The 19282-nt window shown below is 38.7% G+C and overlaps 1 protein-coding gene across 2 annotated transcripts in view; it reads left to right on the top strand.

Moving 5' to 3' along the window:
* The window catches only part of FIGN (fidgetin, microtubule severing factor), a 104645-nt gene that overhangs the window by 81981 nt on the left and 3382 nt on the right, over nt 1-19282 (top strand). For both annotated transcript variants that reach the window (XM_033007883.2, XM_033007882.2), the window contains exon 2: nt 12870-19282. This exon is cut by the window's right edge and continues 3382 nt beyond it. In XM_033007883.2, coding sequence (XP_032863774.1) covers nt 12878-15118 — 2241 coding nt within the window. In that variant the 5' untranslated portion in view covers nt 12870-12877 and the 3' untranslated portion in view covers nt 15119-19282. The remainder of the gene's footprint in view (nt 1-12869) is intronic.

Genomic DNA, 19282 nt, shown 5'->3' with positions numbered 1-19282 from the left:
GTTCATTATCATTCATCTGGTAACAACAACATTTAGTATTTGTATATTAATGACTGGAAATTGTTAAGTGATGGAAGAGCAGTCAAACAAAGCTAGGTGGAATTAACTTTATGCATGCTTGGTAGGTGACACCTGACTTAGAGTACTCTGCATTCCCCAAATACTCTGATTGAGTACCTTTTACAGAGCTAATCTAGGCTAGCACAGTCTTTTAAGCAGTTTTAAAATTTGCTCTGGAAATATTACTGAACCCCAAGTATTTTCAAATATATTTTCAGGGGGGAAAAAAAAAAAAAGTCTATATTGCAGTAAATCTATCATCACAGCTACCAATTCCTTGAGCTTAATTATGACACTACTAAATGTGAAAATCTATTCAGCGCTAGGAACACTTTTCACATTACATTCACGCTAAAGATTGGCTGTTAAGAGCTCATTACTGGTAGTTTTCTAAAGAGCGGTTTATTAAACACTGTTACCTAATAAGCATCTTTGGTGGTGCAAATTGCTGAAAACAGTAATGAGTCTGATTAGACTTCATTTCAATTACGACAGCTTGTCTAGCAAAAAAAAAAAAAAAAAAAAAAATCTCTCCTTGATGCTTTGGAATCTGGCTACAAGGCATTAGATGGTTTAAAAGGAAAATGCCACCTCTGTGTTTCCTTTCCACAGTTCAGTAATGAATAGAGAGCTGTCCAAGTAGCCGTCTAATTTAACACATTGGAAAACTAGATGGGCAGCGTTGAAAGCACAATCCCTTTTGCTTAAAAATTCTACAAAGGCTTTTCAGTTAATATATCTAAATAGGGTCATATTTAGGCTTCCTCTGCTTCCCTTGTGTAAGAATATAAAGCCATAAGAAGAGAAAATTAAAATGATTCACTCCTACCTGCTTTGCAGAGGTTATGCATTCCTCTGATTAGTGCAATGCACCTTTCAATTGTTATCTGTAAATCTTTTACAGATCTTACAGATCTGTAAATCTTTTACTTGCAATCACAAAACTCTGACAGCTTTCACAGTACCTCATAATTCAACCTGGGGGTTTTTTTGATTTCTACAAAATTTTTCCAGAGGATAAATGAAGCCTAATAAATTTATACTACTGGTATCAAATACTTCAGTAAATATTTGTTAGTTTATGTACTTCATTTCTGATGCTAAATATGTTTAACTGTATTAATGTCAAGCTTTCTTTTAAGTCATTCTTGTATGTTACTTACGCATTCTAGATGACAGGAGAAGTGTTAATGGAAAAAAATAATTTAAGCTAATAGTTGCTGAATACTTAGTAAAATTCTAATGTTCCCATTGACAGTGTATAGCATTTTTAATACTAAATTAACATGGATATATTTTTATAATGTTATTCAACATAAAATTGGATGGAGTGTTTTGTAACTAAAACCTTGTAATAAATTATGTCTAGAGAAACTGCAAAAGGGGGACACACATGGAGGATTCCGTGCTGCTGAAGGCAGTGTGTCAGACTGGAGTCTCGGAGTGTGGCTGAAATCCGACTTATGTCCAGTCAGTTTACAGCAAATTTTAGGAAGGTTCACATTCAATAAAGTTTGAAATCCACCTTATTAGACATTGCAAATAAATCAGAAACTGAGCTATTGCAGCAAATATCAGAACTCACTGTCTAAATTTTAAATATTTTCTGTTATGAGTTTTTATTAAATGTGTGAAACAAAGCCCAAATGCTAGTGAACAAAATATCTTTTGTGTGATTAACTGCTGAATAATTGTTGCCTAAAAAAAAAAAAATCATAAAGTAAAAAGTAGGGCACATTTATTTCTTTCACAATAAATTGTAAACTTCAGTGGTCCTTGTGACTTCAAACCAAAGAAGTGACAGGAGAAACAAGCCCATGAACCTTGGGGTCTAGGCATCTTGTGTTGACACCAAAACCCCTTTTTGGCTCTTTTTATGACATTACCTTTCTACTTTGTCTTTGAAATTCTTACAGTTAGCTGTGATATATTGTACCTTTTATGAGAGAAGGGACTTTCATCAGTGTGCATCATCAAAACTTCAAGTAAAATAATGCTTTTTTTGTTGTTGTTTTTTAGAACATCATACAAACACAAGTGCTATTATTCAGCTATACAAATGTGTGCCTGTAGTGTGCTTTGAGATGCTAATTAGTGGAGCTTGACTTCTGTACCCTGAAGCAAATTTTAAAACTATTTCATCATTAGGTGACTATGTATGCAATAACACTATGGACAAAATTAAACGACAAATAACACAGTTTATTGTTATTTAATCTATCAACAGTGCTCAGCTAGTTATTGATATGATCATTGCACGGTTTAGATTTTTGTTGTCTCTTGAAGGTGGTTTACAGAAAAGGCTGGATTTGTGTGATAGCTGCAAAGGACTGTGACATTTTTTCAGCTGGGTTCTATAATTTCTTTCTGTTTTTAAAGCCAGCACATTATTTTTTTCTGCCCCTTGAAATGCCTGTGCACCCTCTCAATGACATACTGTGTGTTTCAGGACATGGCTCAACTTTTCCTGTTGAAGGATGAACTTTGCTCTTTTTGAGAAGGGAGAACCAGCATATAACCTGAGGAATTAGTTTCTTTTCCTTCCCACTCTCTCCAGAAATATGGCAAAAATGTCAGCATGCACAGAGTTAAATCTCTCTCTGTTGCCTGTGTGTGTCTAAAATATATAAATGTATATACATATATCTAGAGAGAGATTTCTATATTTGTCTATAGAAAATTCTCTGTTCCTCCTCCTCCTGTCCCCTGGATAATTTATCAGGCTAACTGAACAATCTATATAGTTCCTTTCAAACACTGAGGAAACAAGACAGTGAATCCCAAACCAAGAGCATACAAATTGGCTATATTCCATTTTTCAGTAGTTAATTCAGGTTCTTTCTTGCTCATTCAATAAAATGTATCTTTGGAATTTGTCAAATACAATAATTGAAAGGTTTAAGTGGGGAAAAGATTTAGCTCAGCTTAGTATTTCTAGGATGTCAGCTCTTTGGTTATGCTTCTGCTTTTAATCTTGTTTCTGTGCTTTGGGGGGAGCAGGAAGGAAAGGAAGGGTCAGCTGCCCGCGCAGCCAAGCCCGGGAAGGAGCCGTGCCGGAGTTCTGTTTTCCCTAAGAGCGTGATTAGTACAGTTCTGATGACTTAACTAAGGTGTTCCTTACCTTGGGGTGGAAATCTCCGGTTCCCTGTGGTAACATCATCCCTTCTTACAACATCATCTCTCATGTTGAAATACAGACGTTGTTGGTTGTTTGGGGTTTTTTAATGGAGAGAACAAATAAGTATTTGGGTTGATAATACCATCCATTTACTTGGGATATTCTCTTTGGAAAGAGTGTATGCCAGCGCTAGCTGCTCTGGTGTTTATAGTAAACAGAAACATGTGTGGTGTGTGTCTGTTACAATGGGAAAAAGGGAGAGAGTGGATGAGCTCTGCTAAGAGCTCCCTGCTCTTAATCCTGGGCCACGTCAGGAGCATTCTAAAGCAGTTTATCTTCATGTGTCGTCTTGTATATAAGAAACAACACTAAACCCACCAAAACTCATTTCATATGTAGCTTTTTCTACAGCCTTCAGATCAAAGTTATTTTCTTCAGGCTGGACTAAATTATACGCAGGTCCCAGGAGTGAAGGACACTGAATTAATGTACTATGTCACCCAGTCCTGGCTATAGAATATTTTTATCGAAGTGTGAGACGCAACATCTCTTTACTATTTCATTAAAAATTAATGTGCAGATTGCCAAAAAGCAAAATGCATAAATAACATAAACAAATTTTGCAAAAGCTTTGTACGATGCGGAGTCCTCTTAAGGACTTTTTTTTTGAGTATCTGATTACTTCTATATATACATTTAATCGGTATTTGTTCTCATTTTGCTAATTAGCAGAGGTACTCTAATCTCAGTAAAGCAACTGTCTATACCCTTCCTATGCTGCTAGGTTTTTTTAATAAGTGCTTCAAAAGGAAAGCAGTATTCCTGGTTACAGGCTGGAGCATTGTGTTATTGGCCCATATAAATTTGCTTTTCCACTCTTGTTAGTTGAGTATAATGGGTCAAACCTGACTAGAGTTATTGGAAACTTACAGAAATTGATCTTTGCCTTCATATTTGTAAGGCAAATAGAGCTGGTTAGGTAAATCTCTGGAATTAACCTTCTCTTGCTATACATAAAGCTATGAAATACATATGTACGTTTAATTTTTTTTAAAGTTTGGGAACTGAAAAACATATACAAAATAATGTAGTGGAATTTATACGGAGTGCTGCTGCTTTTAATTGGAGGGAAATATATTTTAAATAACTCTTGCTATGTAACTTCGTCTTGTGTTTTAGAGCAAGCTTATTTTCTAACATTTTGGAACACTATGATATAAAAAATAATTCAGCATCACTTAAATCTCTATTTATTGTGCACCCACTTTGTTCAAATAATGTATATTCCTTTATGGCACTTTTAACCCCATTTATCCTCATGCACAAGTGCTCACCTGTTATTTACTCACATAAGAGAAGGTCGATCCTGCAGAACAAGGGGAGTGCTCTGTTGTGACATAAAACATACATATTCATTAGCTCTGCTGTCCCCATGGACACGTGTGGTATGTCCTGATGATCTTCATTTGGCAAAAGAAAGTGAGCTTAAGAAGGAAATTATCTTAATGGATTTAAGATATATGAAAAAATGTTTTAAAAATAAATTTTTATTTACAGTGAGAAACTAAAGCAATAATAATGAGTGTGAAAGAAAAAAATTTCTGTAAATGGAAACAATTTACTGAATCATGATTAGCAACAGAAATGGAAAAAATAATAGAATCCAATATTTGAAAATTATAATTTTCAGGTATTAATTTTTTCCTGGAAGAGTTTAGGTCAGGATCTGAGCGCTCCATATGTGGCTCCCTAGTGCTGAAAATTCATTCCTTTTGCCTCTCACTTACTTGTTAAAAAACAAGTTCAGGGTTCTATGTTTCACCTGCTTCAGTTGATTGCATGAGAAACACAATAAAGCAGTGAATGTACTTTATCTGCTCTGCTTTTAAGGATCTGTGTTATGGTCTTTCAAGGTAAATGTGCCTCAAACTCCACTTCTGGAAGGGGAACCAAGGAGAAGGCTACTTCTGCTATTTTGTTGCTTAAAAAGAGAGTATGCATTTTGCTGCACTTCTAAAAGCTTTATTTGGATTTATTTGAGACTTGAAGTAGGCACTTCAGTGGAAGCACAGTCATGCTCCAGGTCTAAACTATACTGCATTTGAAAACGTGCATAAGTATTTGTACCAACTGGCCAAACTCTATATTAATTTATGACTATATTTTACTATGTGAATATTTTAACTCTCAGAATCACTACAGTTATTCTGCAGTAGTTATATTGATTTGCATGTTTATATAGGCATAATTGCTGATTTTGTGGTATATTAAATCTTCTAAAAATACATTATAGCTATAAGCGCATGTTCAGGGCCTACAAAAAGATTTTTTTTATAAGTTGTGATTGCTTTTGTTTACAGTTACTGTTCTTCTGAGTATTCTGTCAGAAATTATTACAGTCTTATTTGTTTGTCATTGACAAAATATGCTAGGTCCTTTAAAGGCGTGGTACTGTTTGGCGGTACTTGACAGAAACAGCTTAAAAATTTAGGGCCTGGGAAGAGGAAGCATTGTAATACATTAAAAGAAAACTCATTGCAATTACCGTCTTTGTTAGTTTGTTTTCTAGTTGGTTTAGAAGTGTTATGAGCAAATAAGTATAGTGAGGGTAGACTGATATAGTAAAACATTTCAAAGATAAACTACAGTTAATCACAAATATGACCAATTCTTTATACAGAAGTGTTCTGGCATAATGTGTGTATAAATGGTTTTATTTATGGTACACAATGATAGTGCACCAATGTGATTACGAGACAAGGATGGAGCCCTGAACTGAGAATGTTTTTGTGCTTAAGGACTGCTGCCGCAGAGAAACCAACACCTATGAGGTGGGCAGCATCTCAGGAAGTCCCATCAAGTGCCTAATTGCTACAGCCCACATCTGTGGGCTGCTGCTTGGTTGGCCTACAGATCCAGCCAGCTTCTGCCAGCAGATTAAGATAGTGTCATCTCTGGACTTAGCTTTCCTTTGCTTGCTTGACTATTATTTCTCCTTATTTCTATTTCTTAAGGCCTTTGAAGCTGATGGATCTGCTAAGGGCCGTTTAGCCAGAAATGTCTTTGTGACTATCCAAGGCACTGCTTTATGTATATGGCAGGGAGGGGGGCTTGCATGGAGAGAACTCATTTGCTGTAAATATATTGCAATTTGCTGTTGTGAGGTTTGAAAGTGTGATTTAAAATGAATAATCATTTGACAGTATTTAAATTAAATAATTGGGATGTATTAGTTTGTGATTCAATGTCTGGAATTTCATTTTTAAATGGTCGAGACTCTCCTAAAATATTTTGCATTTTTCTTACTGTTTTTATCTTTAAGTGATGTTGACATATATGTGATGCTCAATCTTGCTTGTGATTTAAGTGTTTTGTTTTAAAGACTGAAATGTTTTCAGTATCCCTGCTAGATGGAAGTCATATTGTAAATACCCTGCCAACAGCATGCTCCCACTGATGTGCGTGGCATGCATAGGCTATATATAATAGGAAGAACAGGCCCCCACCAAGAAAATGCTGTGAGTGCTTTCCAGGCCTGTTTTCATGAGTTTGTGGCTGCCACTTACTGAAAAAAGCTTCCAAAGTTGGGCCTGTACAGCTGGGCAGCTCAGTTGGATGCTCATCCTCCCACTGAGTCCTTTGACGTCAAAGGAGTTCCTCATGGACTGGAGCAGAGGTCTTCACTGAGTAATTAGAAAATAAATGTGGGAATAATTTTCTTTCCTTTTTTTTTTTTCTTTCCTGCAAAACATAATTAGCTCAATCCACTCTTCAAAATTCCTCCTGTTTCCAATTAAGAGAGATCAGTTGCACTATCTTCAAACAGCTGAAATTATGCTTATTAATAAAAAATGGAGTGTAAAAGAAATGTTTTATCTTGAATTAATTTTTATTATTATGGGACATATGACAGTATACAGTTTTACAAAATATTATCAGATTTAGTACAAACCCAGGGAGTTGTGTGTCCTACATCTCAAGCAGCGGTTACAGCATGACTCATTTATTCAGCTCTGTCCCATGCTTAAGAAGGATTTCAAAATGTGGATTTAGGGCCTGATCCTCAAGGTACTAACACCTTCAGCTCTCACTGAAGTATGAAGTTTGAGAGTCCTGGCACGTTCCCAGTGAAGTTCCTATTTAAGTCGATAGCTGTTGTGGCAGAGCTGATCTCTGCATGTCCACAAGAAGCAATCTCTTGGCTGGAATCATTATGGTTGGTTGTGTAAATATTCAGTGTCTTGAATAATTTAAGACAGGGCTGGGAGCAGCAGTTCAGTGGGTAGGGACGGTTTTTGGAGTCTTTGGATTGCTTACACATTTGGCCAAAGTGATGAAATTCACATCCGCATGCAAGTGTAGAGGGATGAGGGTTGGTGGTACTCAGAGCTGTGGTTTTAGCGTTGTTTCCTACCTTGCAACAGTGTGTTCCTACAAGTCTGTTATGGACAGTTATCAGAATTATCTCATTTACTTGTTTGCCCCTTGTACAGTCTACCCCTTTTCAGCAGTGCATTAAGCAGTTGCTCAGATCATATTTAACCATATAACTAAAGTTAAGAACCTGCTTGAGCTACTGATGTTTACAAAGGAATTTGCAGACCCGTGCTAGATAGGACCTAAGGCACTGCAGGGATGAACAAGGCAGGAACAGAGGGATAACAAGAGAGGAATTATTTTCTTTTTCCTCAGGTATGTTGGAGGTCCCTGATCCAGGCTTTGGTAGCTAGCTGGGAAGGTGGGTGTGCTGCCCTGTTTCTAGTTCCTTGTACACAGTAGCTCTGTGTCATTTAGGTTTTGTTCCCCAGCATCTCTGAAGCGCAATGCAACCTCTGCTGGTATCTTTAGAAAACCACAGCTGCATATGATTTAATTTTAGCTTGATTATTTTATTAGAGATGTGAATAGATGAGAAGTTTACTGAAGTGCCAGTGTCCTTTGTCTGAAGCAGATCGTTGCTAACCAAGTTGGTTAGTTGGAAGGTGACTGTCGTTGTTTGGGCTTATCTTCAAGACACCGTAAATCCTTTGTTGTCTTTTCTCCCAGTGTGGCCCTAGCTAATATTTCTGGACTTTTCCGTGCCTGTTTTTAACAGAAACCCTTCTATTTAAATTGAAAGGAAAGGCTGGTTATTTATGTGTATCATTTGTAACAGATATAATCCTGTAAGGGGCTGAGCAGTTTGACCTGATACTGAGGGCAAGAGCGGAGGAGGGTTCTTTGTATGCACAAACTCATTCAAACTCCCAGCAGGATCAGGCCCTGCTGGACATCCAGCCATGTGTAGGATGTTGCTTGTTCCCATTTGCATTCAGATTACAATGCTATTTTTTCCTAACTCTGGCATTTTTTCTTTTTAATGTTTTGTTTATTTTAATTCATATATCTGAATAGGTAAGTGGATTTCTGCCATATGGAATTATTGTATGTGAAACTGAGGAAGTATTAGATTTCACATTTTCAGGCTAAGTGCACAAAATAAGAAAGGGGAAAAAATGGTCAAACACTTGGTTCAAAGTAATTGAATAATGAAATTGTTGACTATAATTACTTTAAATGTAATTCAGATAGATCCAGCTGGAAGAATTATGGAGGAGGGACATATAGAAGGGCTGTCAGGACAAGGAAAATTAGATACTGCTAAAATAGCCTACACTGTCTCTCCTATATAATGTATTAATTTTGTCTTAAAAGCAATTCTCTGATAAAGTACATATCTGTACTTAAAGAACAGGATCCTTTCCTTTAGCCTTTTACAGCCCATACCAGCACAGTTTACACAGTTCAAAAATGTTGATAGCCCAGAGGATTCCAATGTTAGCAAAGATTTTTTTGAAAATTGCATTCAGCCTTGCATTGCTTCTGGATTTTCAGTAAGTTATTAAGCAAATACACTACCTGCAGGACCGTGGTTTATGTCAGAGTTTAAATCACACTAAAAAAAATAAATGCAACCTCTAAATATGCCCTTATTTACCTGATTTTAGATGCTTATATCAGCATTTGGATTCCTGACAGAAGAAATGTAGGAAGGTGTATGTGCTCAAGCAAAAAGCAACTACAAAAATACAATTTAAAATTTGGAGAGTAAGTGGCTGCAAAGGTTAAGCAGTTGAGGGGGTGTGGGGGTATGGAAGTGTTTGCATAATTGAAAGAAACTACAACTTCTTTTTTTTTTTTTTCCTCCCGAATCAGATGTTTGACTTTTGTTAAACAATTATTGAACTATTAACAAACTGAGTCAAACCTAGCAAAAGTTTGCTGCTTTTTTGATTAATATCAAACTGAAGAAATGGCTCTTTGTGCCCCCTAGTTTAGACCATTCCAGTGGACTCCATATAAATACAGATTTCTTAACTGCTTACTAATGCAAAAAATATGCTTATGGTTAACTATTAACCTATGCTTCCACATAACACTAATGATTGCAATGTGCTGGAATAAATGCTCATGTTTCATGGGATGAGAACGGTTCTCTTAAGCTTACCTAATCAAAGCCCAATCCTGCCTTTACAGCCTTTGTTAAATGCATTGGTATTTAATATGCATCAATAAATAAACTTTCAATTATTGTGCAGTGAGCATATCCAAAGATAGCATGACAATGTGAAACTACTCATCTATCTAACAATTATTCCAAATAAAGAATGCTGATGATGTGATTTTCCCTCCTCCTCTTATAAGGGATAATTCAGATTTTCTGACATTCTTTTGCAGCCTCATAATAAGGAAAATTAATTAATCTAGGCAAACAAAATGGAAAGAATTACATTTTTACACCGTCTAAATACATCTCCCCACTGTGACTAGAAAAAAAATTATTTTATTTTAAAAGCACATGATCTATTCTAAATAAAAAAGATCAGTTGATGAAATTTTTGAAGTATTTGTGAAAGGTATTTGGAAAAGCTTGCTAAATGTGTAGTGTATGATATATGTTGTTGTGCTTTGACCTAGTGCATTCTTTTATCTCTTTAAATTGAATAGTCTTCCTTTTACAAGCCATTATAGACAGTGTGCCAAAAGCATATTCATTAACTACAGTACAAGTACCAGCCCAGCCAGATTCTCTGCTCCATCCATGCCTATTTTACCTTCCCTTACAAAAGTATCACTGCTGCTTTAGTGCTTTCTTTGCAAAGAGTCTTTCTCATGGCATCCGTTCATTAGTATCTAATGAAACATCAATCTGCTCAAGTTCTTCTGAATCTTTGTAACAGAAGCTTTCAGTGTTTTGGTAACCTTATAAGCCCAATATCACAGAATATGGATAGGTGTTATTTACTTGTTTGTTTTGTTTGGCTTTTTTTTTTTTTTTTTTTTTTTTTTTTTTACACTGGAGTAATGAACTCACATGACTATTAGGCAGTTTATGTTACAAGAACATTAATATTCTTTCCTTTTAAAAAAGTTTGAAGTAAATCTCACGACACTAGGAGAATTTGAGATACTGATCACTTGCAACTGGTTCTCAGTGATGTGCTCTTCAGATTTCCAGCTGAATTTAACAAAATATGATTTCTGAAAAGCTTCTGATAGTTTCTCATTAAAATTGCATTTTTTCATAACATTATTTCTATAATTTCACCCAATTTCATTATATATTTACCCCTTCTGAAAGGCAGTAATTGAAACATCAGAAACAATTAGCAAAAAAAATTTATATTAACTTTAAATGAAAGAAATAAATCTGCCAAAAACTCAGTCTCAAAGCTGCATTTGACAAAAGCCCTTCTCTGAATTAATTTTTATAGGATAACTGTATAATTGCTAACAGACATTTTTCTCAAGTTGTCAAAGTGTTTCAAAGAAGAGAGAAAGAGAACCCTCAGGAAAAAAAAAATCCACAAGTAATCAATGGCATGCTCACATGGACTAAGATTTGCAGCACTTGTACTAATAAAATATAAGGCTCAATTAGAGGTACTTTGCAGTTTTCAGGTTAAATTTAAATGATTTGGTGATTTGCAAATACACAAATCCAAAAATAAAAATGAAGAATCCAAATGCAAATGAGTGCAACTGCAATAAAATATAATTGCAAATGAATCTGTTGCTTTATTCATTTATTGTGTAATTACTGCAATCCTTCCCACCTTGTTTTCAGTATTTCTTAATCATTAAGTCGGAAGCATGACAGCAGTGCCAGCCCTGGCATGATTCTCTTTGACTAAAACCTTGTAAATTAACACAATTAGCACAGCATCATCCTGCTAATTAACTTCCAGTGTCTGGTGCAGTGGTTTTGCAAACAAGGAAGAGGGAGTCAGAAGGGAATAAACATGCCATTCTGTTACCAAACTGTGTGCTGTGTTAGGTTTAGCTCAGCGAGGCTAAGCTGGCCATGTCAGATGCCAGAGTCAGGCAATGAAGAGCTAAAGGGGTTGGGGAGAAAAACAGGAGGGGGTAGAAGCTGTCAAAATAGACTGCAGTAATTCAGAGGGGAGCTAGTGCCACAGATGCTTCATTTCGACTAGGCCTCCTCCTTATCAGGGAATCTGTGCCAGAGGGCACAAGACTGTTTGCAAAAATCACTTTTGGTAATACGAGAGAGATTAAGGAGGTCTATTTGATACAGCTGTACAAAAATCAGCAGTGTGTCTGCCGTGCATAGGTACGAGTTGGAGGGGGTTATTTTAGGCTTGTAAATTGCCCTTACTCTGCACAGTGGATTAGGAGGAGGGGGGATAATTCACATCACATTATTTACAAGATTAATTGCATTAAGATGACATTTGCATTTGGTCTTTTTTTTTTTTTTTTTTTTATGGATAGAGTGTTTTGTTTTTTTTTTTTTTTTTTTTATAGCTAGCTGTGGAAGCCACAGAACTTTTAGGGACTTGGCTTCATTTCTTTTTCCTTTTCTTCATTTTTTTTTTTTTTTAAACCCTCTTTCTTTGTACCCTGGAGGCTGTGAGGCGGAGGGGGCAGGGGGAAGGAGAGAGCAAGCAAGGAGACCGACAGACAAGTCATGCTTGTTTTTTTTTTCCAGAGCCTCAACAACAGAACTGAGAGGCAGAAAGGAGCCAGTTGTAATTCATACCGAGTTGTAGGCTTTGTGTGATGAAAGCGACGGAGCGCTGCCTGGGAGATTGCTTTGCTGCACTCCACGAAGCAGATTTGAAACTGTCGTGGACCACTTTAGATGAGAGTTGGATTATGGAATGACCTGCTATGTCTGTGTCATATTGTTCTGCGCAGGGTGCATTATACTGTGCTAACTAGGTGTTCAGTACCAAATAAGAGAGGTATCCTAGATGTGATCTGTCAGCTGTGTCTCATATTTTTATATTGGTTAAAATATAAAACTGAAACAGTGATGAAAGAGGACAGAGCAGTTGGATGCCTTGTATGTTAACAATGAATCTGCACGCAGAGTATTTAAAATGTGCTGAGTCTTATTTAATTGATTTGAGAAATTTGTCATTACCTGTATTTTTTTAAAACCAACAAATAACCCCCTACTGAATCGGCAAAAAATGTGGCTCTGTGTGTATGTGCCTACAATAAACCAAGCAGTTCATACTGCTTCATAAGAGCATTGCATTTTCTTTCCTTAAGGATCTGTGGTGTTAAGTACAATGTTTCAGAGAGATGAAGTAGTTCACAGACAGTACATTTGAGAACTCATTTAAAAGCATCTGAAAAAGGCCAAGCTCGCTGTTAACTTTGTTTTTTCCTGCCGCCCTAGGCTTGAAGATGCAGTGGACGCCGGAGCATGCCCAGTGGCCAGAACAGCACTTTGATATCACTTCAACCACCCGGTCCCCTGCCCACAAGGTGGAAGCCTACCGGGGGCATCTGCAGCGCACCTACCAGTATGCCTGGGCCAACGACGACATCTCAGCTCTGACCGCCTCCAATCTTCTGAAAAAGTATGCAGAAAAATACTCCGGTATTTTGGAAGGCCCAGCCGAGCGGCCCATTCTCAGCAATTACTCTGAAGCTCCCTCGGGGCTGGTGAACGGTCGGAAGAATGAAAGCGAGCCGTGGCAGCCGTCGCTGAACTCGGAGAGCGTGTATCCCATGAACTGTGTCCCAGATGTTATCACTGCCAGCAAAGCTGGGGTAAGTGCAGCCCTCCCTCCCACAGATGTCTCGGCCAGCATCGGGAGCTCTCCTGGGGTGGCCAGTAACCTGGCTGAACCCAGTTACTCCAGTAGCACCTGTGGAAGTCACACCGTTCCCAGTCTTCATTCAGGGCTCCCATCTCAGGAATATGCCACAGGATACAATGGCTCATACTTGCATACCAGTTACAGCAGCCAGCCAGCACCTGCACTTCCATCCCCTCATCCATCACCCCTGCATAGCTCGGGACTTTTACAGCCCCCACCACCACCGCCGCCACCAGCCCTCGTCCCTGGCTACAACGGGACCTCTAACCTCTCCAGTTACAGTTACCCTTCTGCCAGTTATCCTCCTCAAACTGCTGTTGGCCCTGGGTACAGCCCTGGGGGTGCCCCCCCACCCTCAGCGTACCTGCCTTCAGGAATCCCTGCTCCAACCCCTCTGCCCCCAACCACCGTCCCCAGCTACTCCTACCAGGGCCACGGTCTGACGCCCATCGCACCGTCTGCCCTGACAAACAGTTCAGCCAGCTCTCTCAAAAGGAAAGCTTTCTACATGGCAGGGCAAGGAGAAATGGACTCCAGTTATGGAAATTACAGCTATGGCCAACAGAGATCTACACAGAGTCCCATGTATCGAATGCCTGACAACAGCATTTCAAATGCAAACAGGGGGAATGGTTTTGACAGAAGTGCTGAAACATCATCCTTAGCATTTAAGCCAACAAAGCAGTTAATGTCCTCTGAACAGCAAAGGAAATTCAGCAGCCAGTCCAGTAGGGCTTTAACACCCCCATCCTATAGTACTGCTAAAAACTCACTGGGTTCGAGATCAAGTGACTCATTTGGGAAGTATACCTCCCCAGTAATGAATGAGCATGGTGACGAGCACAGGCAGCTCCTCCCTCACCCAATGCAAGGCCCGGGACTTCGTGCAGCTACCTCATCCAACCACTCTGTGGACGAGCAACTGAAGAATACTGACACACACCTCATTGACCTTGTTACCAATGAGATTATCAACCAAGGACCTCCCGTGGACTGGAGTGACATCGCTGGCCTAGATCTAGTAAAGGCCGTCATTAAGGAGGAGGTTTTATGGCCAGTATTGAGGTCAGATGCATTCAATGGACTGACTGCTCTACCTCGGAGCATCCTTTTATTTGGACCTCGGGGAACAGGCAAAACATTAATGGGCAGATGTATAGCTAGTCAGCTGGGGGCCACGTTTTTCAAAATCACTGGCTCAGGCCTTGTCACAAAGTGGTTAGGGGAAGGGGAAAAAATTGTCCATGCCTCCTTCCTCGTGGCAAGGTGTCGCCAGCCCTCGGTGATTTTTGTTAGTGACATTGATATGCTCCTTTCCTCTCAAGTGAGTGAAGAACACAGTCCAGTAAGTCGGATGAGAACCGAGTTCCTTATGCAGCTGGACACTGTACTGACTTCTGCGGAGGACCAAATAGTAGTAATTTGCGCCACGAGTAAACCGGAAGAAATTGATGAATCTCTTCGAAGGTACTTCATGAAACGACTTTTAATCCCACTTCCTGACAGCACAGCGAGACACCAGATAATAGTACAACTGCTCTCACAGCACAATTACTGTCTCAATGACAAGGAGGTTGCACTGCTTGTCCAGCGCACAGAAGGCTTTTCTGGACTAGATGTGGCTCACTTGTGTCAGGAAGCTGTGGTGGGCCCACTCCACGCCATGCCAGCTACAGACCTTTCAGCCATTATGCCCAGCCAGTTGAGGCCAGTTACATATCAAGACTTTGAAAATGCTTTCTGCAAGATACAGCCTAGCATATCTCAAAAAGAGCTTGATACATATGTTGAATGGAACAAAATGTTTGGTTGCAGTCAGTGATACTACTTAAAAAAAAAAAAAAAAAAAAAAAAGTAATGAATGTTGGCACACACAGAACCTGCTACATAGGGTAGAGAACCCTTTTCAGTAGTGTTAAAATTGCAAAGGGTACTGGGAAGACTACAATTTACCTTGCCTCTAAAGAGTCAGGGTAGACTTGAAGGAAAAGTGCATCAAACAAGAGCTGCTGATCTGAAAAAGCCACACATGACAGAAAGCGTATGTTGATGCTCAGTTCTGTTCAAGCTAGACAATACTCACCAAGGAGCAAGGTGCAAGTGGGTTGATTTCAGAAGGACATGAACCCTGTGTGTTGATTCCATTCTGCTGTTCTTGAGATTTAGTTGCTGTCAAGTGCCTGAAGTGGTGCTTTATTTTTTGTTTGCCTCACAATTACATTGGTGGCATGTGCTAATATAAAGAGCTTTAACTTCAAACATTATTGGACTAAAGAGATGAACGGTTGTGTTGCGACAGAGAACCAGATTTTTGCTATTCTAAGAGCAACAGTATTCCTCAATCCTGTCTGTTCTGCGGTGTTAAACTAAGAACAGGTAAAACAGGGTAATGGTAATCTGGACCTTAATTTCTGCAGTTCATTTCTTTTAATGTTCTGTCTGCAAAAACTCAGGAAAGTGATTGTGATTTGTACAGTACCTCAAAGGAATGTGTTGAAAGCACTATGTACTGCTGAGAGTTATAGGCTAGGCTTCAATGTTACTTTATATTAAATATGTATGTTTACCTCAACAATTGGAAAATGGCAAGGAAAATTACTTTGAATGTATCCAGGAAAAAACTAAAGTGTGATATGACTGAAGCTTTACAGTTTTTAAAAATAGAAACAGAAGGATTTCCCAGTGTTCAGAAATGGTTCTTTTGCCAATTTGTCAGATCAAACCAGAGCAGAACAATTTTTCTTGATGGTAAACTGTAAGAGTTTTCGGCATATTGCTCCTTGATAATTACGTGATACAGTCTTTAGAAGGTGCATAGATGAAAAAAGAGCCACTTAATCGGTTTATGTTAGCTTCCAAAACAGTCAAGCGTAAGATTTGGTAGAACTCTGAGAGGCAAATTACCTTAAGCTGTGACTGCTGGCCTTTGTTGCGCAGCTCTAGTCATAGTTTTGAGGTTATTTTGGTGAAGCTGTAGGGAGTGGGATCAGTGTACGTCGCTGGCAGAGCTATGGGTTGCAGAGCTGTTTATAGCAACGCAGTGGTCTGTGACCAAACAAACAGTACAAATAACAAAGCAAAACTGAACCCTCAAAGTACATTTATTTCCCTTTCCATACTATAAAGTTGAGTTTTTGTTGTGTACGTACGGCTCCATTGTCCTTAAAGCAATCTTCATTTAGCATCCATTAGAAATCTTCCAGGCTGGAGTCTGCCCACCATTATTTCTACCTCAGTTTTGTTACATTTCTCTTGGAAAGCAGAGTAAGAAATAGGGCAAAAAACAACACCAACACAAAAATCAGATTACGTTAGGAATGTGAACCTGCTAAACAAGTTTGAGCGCTGCTGTTTTTTCCCCTGAAGTCAAGTTTTTCTCTATGTTATCACTCTTTATCCCCCACCACCACCCTCCATATACGCACACTTTTTCCTCCTCCAAATATACATATTCTGGTGTCTTCCTTCTGGAAAGACTAGCTGGCCTGTGTGGCATTTTGCTCAGTTCTCCCCAACCCCCCCACCTTTCTTATTATCCTTTAATGCTTTCCGTGCAACTCTTTTGGTGACAGCTGACTGATGTTGGGTAACGTCTCTGAGCAGGAGCAGTGCATGTTGCAGCTGCCCAAAGCCTCTGCCATCACATGAACAAAACAGCCTTGCTTTTTTGAATGTATTTTTTGTTTGTTTACTTTAAAGAGACAGTAACAAAACTGTTGCAAAGCACTGGCATTTAATGTTTCTGTTAAGTAATGTACATTCAAAACAATTAAATAAATGCACTGAAAAGCCCCAAGAAGAAAGATACCAATCTGTTACTAGGTCATGTTTGTCTTCTCAAAATTGTACAGACCTTGTCCGTTTTGTTAAATCAATGGAGACATTTAGCGTTCAGAAAGCTAATGAGGGATTTTGTGATATTGCTGGAAATTTATGACTCTTGATTATTACTTTCCTTTATTTTTCTTTTAAGATATATATATATATTTAGATAGAACGTGCTAAAAACAGAGCAAATAAACCAAAATCTAATTTAAGATGGATTCCTGGCAAACATTTTGTCTATCTAAAACTTTATGTTTTAAGCATAAAAGTACCATTTTAAAAACAGTGCCTTTCATTAAGGATATAGAAAGTAGGACTTAAGTACATCATCTGCCTTTCTTTTTCTTTTTTTTTTTTTCTTTTTCCTTCCTTCTTTCTTTTTCTTCTTTTTTTTTTTTTTTCAACAGCAATTACAGTCTATGGTACTTGTTACGACCCAGTCTTTCTGCTTCCCCAAACCTCCACAGGCTGCTTCTTCACCCTGGTCATTCCACCATCCTCGTATTTGGGAGATCCTGATGTCCCCATTAGCTGTATGTTCACGCTGATCACACTGGCAAGTACGCTATTGCAGATCGCTGACCCAATTTCTGTCTTAGACATTGACTTTCATATCTGCCATTGAGCTGTGCTCCTTTGAAAGGCTCAGGCAAGTTTTGATAAACCAACTCTTGTTAACTGTTTCTCCTAACCGTACTCCTAACAGATTTTCTTTCAGCAAGTAAAATGAAAGCAACCCACTAGAGTGGTTTTTGCCCTCTTTCTATCCAGTAGCAAAAACAAAAGCAAATAAAATTGTTGATGGTCCCTTTGGCTTCTAGCTTTAAATCATTCTCTTTAAAAAGTCACTCTGGGAAATGGATTTTTCAAATGTTAACCAAAGTGAGAAGCAGGTAGAAACTGAGATGGTGTAAAAATGCAGGTTCCACATGTGTGCATACATGCACTCACACTCATTCTTTCCATGGCTCGATTCAGTTTTGGGACAGCAGAAGTGGGAAACTTCACCCCTATCACAGCAGCTGTGAGGAGAGGAAGACAGAGCCAGATTGCTACCCAAGTTTTTCTTTACCAGCAGCTGTCCTTGGCATCGGTCTGGGAGGGTGCCTGTTGAATGTGGCGAGAGCTTGACCAGTTAGTGTTAACAGGAGGCTCCTCAGCCCTTCTCCAAGTGGTTTCTGGCTACTCCTTTGATGAAATTTCCTCCAGTTTGGGGGCCTGAGCTGGCTGAACCCCCTGCCATGTCCTGTCCTTTGTATTGCTTTCCTCCCTCCTCTCACATTCAGTCCCTCTTTTCTCCCTAGTGAGCAGGTTTTGGCATGCTGCTGGTCCTTCACCTCTCTCGGTGGCCTTCTTGTCAAGGAGTGTCCAGGAAGGGCTGAAGCATGATGCTGAACTTGAGCAGGTCCCAAAGGTTAGGATTGTTTTTGAGAATAGAGACAAAATATGTTCTAATGGTGTCTTCAGGATGAAATATTTGCTGGTCTTTGACATTTCCATGGTAGAAAGCTATTTGCTGTCTTTTACAACTGTGCAAAGCTGGGGGCTGCTGCTTGCAGAAATGCCCAAGTGTTCAGCTGGGGCTCCCTGGCCACTGGCACAGCCCTGGATTTTAAGGAACTTGAAATGGTTAAAGAGTATCTGCTGTGTCAGCCTATCACTGCAGATGCTTTACATCTTATTTTTATGTGTAGATCCCATTCTGCATCAGCGCATTTTCTTCCTTGTACCTTCACTAACAATTCCTACGGCAACAAAAGTAAAATAAATTGGAGGAATATTTCTGTAAGCTGAAGGATCAATATCAATTCAAGGAGGAGTTCATAATGACCTTATGCGAGACAGAAATGGAAATACTCTATATTTCTGGCATGTTTCTCTCCAAAATATTTAGAAGATTAGTGACAATATAGAAAAGTTTGCTGACTGAGCTGATCAATGGAATGTGAAGGCAGTTTACTTTAAGGCTATTTACTTTCACACAGATTATTTATCTATTAGTCAGTTTGTATACTACTCAAATGCAGATAGATGGGCAAAATGTTTTCTTGAGCATTACAAACCCACCAAGGGGAAAATCAACCATCTGACTAAAATACATAGGCCAAACACCATCTGGGTGTCTTTACCAGCTATTTGGAGGCTGTGCTCTGTAAAATGG

This window comes from Tyto alba, unplaced genomic scaffold, assembly GCF_018691265.1.
Source record: "Tyto alba isolate M040663 unplaced genomic scaffold, T.alba_DEE_v4.0 Super-Scaffold_7, whole genome shotgun sequence".
In the NCBI taxonomy this organism is placed as follows: Eukaryota; Metazoa; Chordata; class Aves; order Strigiformes; family Tytonidae; genus Tyto; species Tyto alba.
Note: the sequence above shows the minus strand (reverse complement) of the source record. Positions and strands in the feature narration are given on the sequence as shown.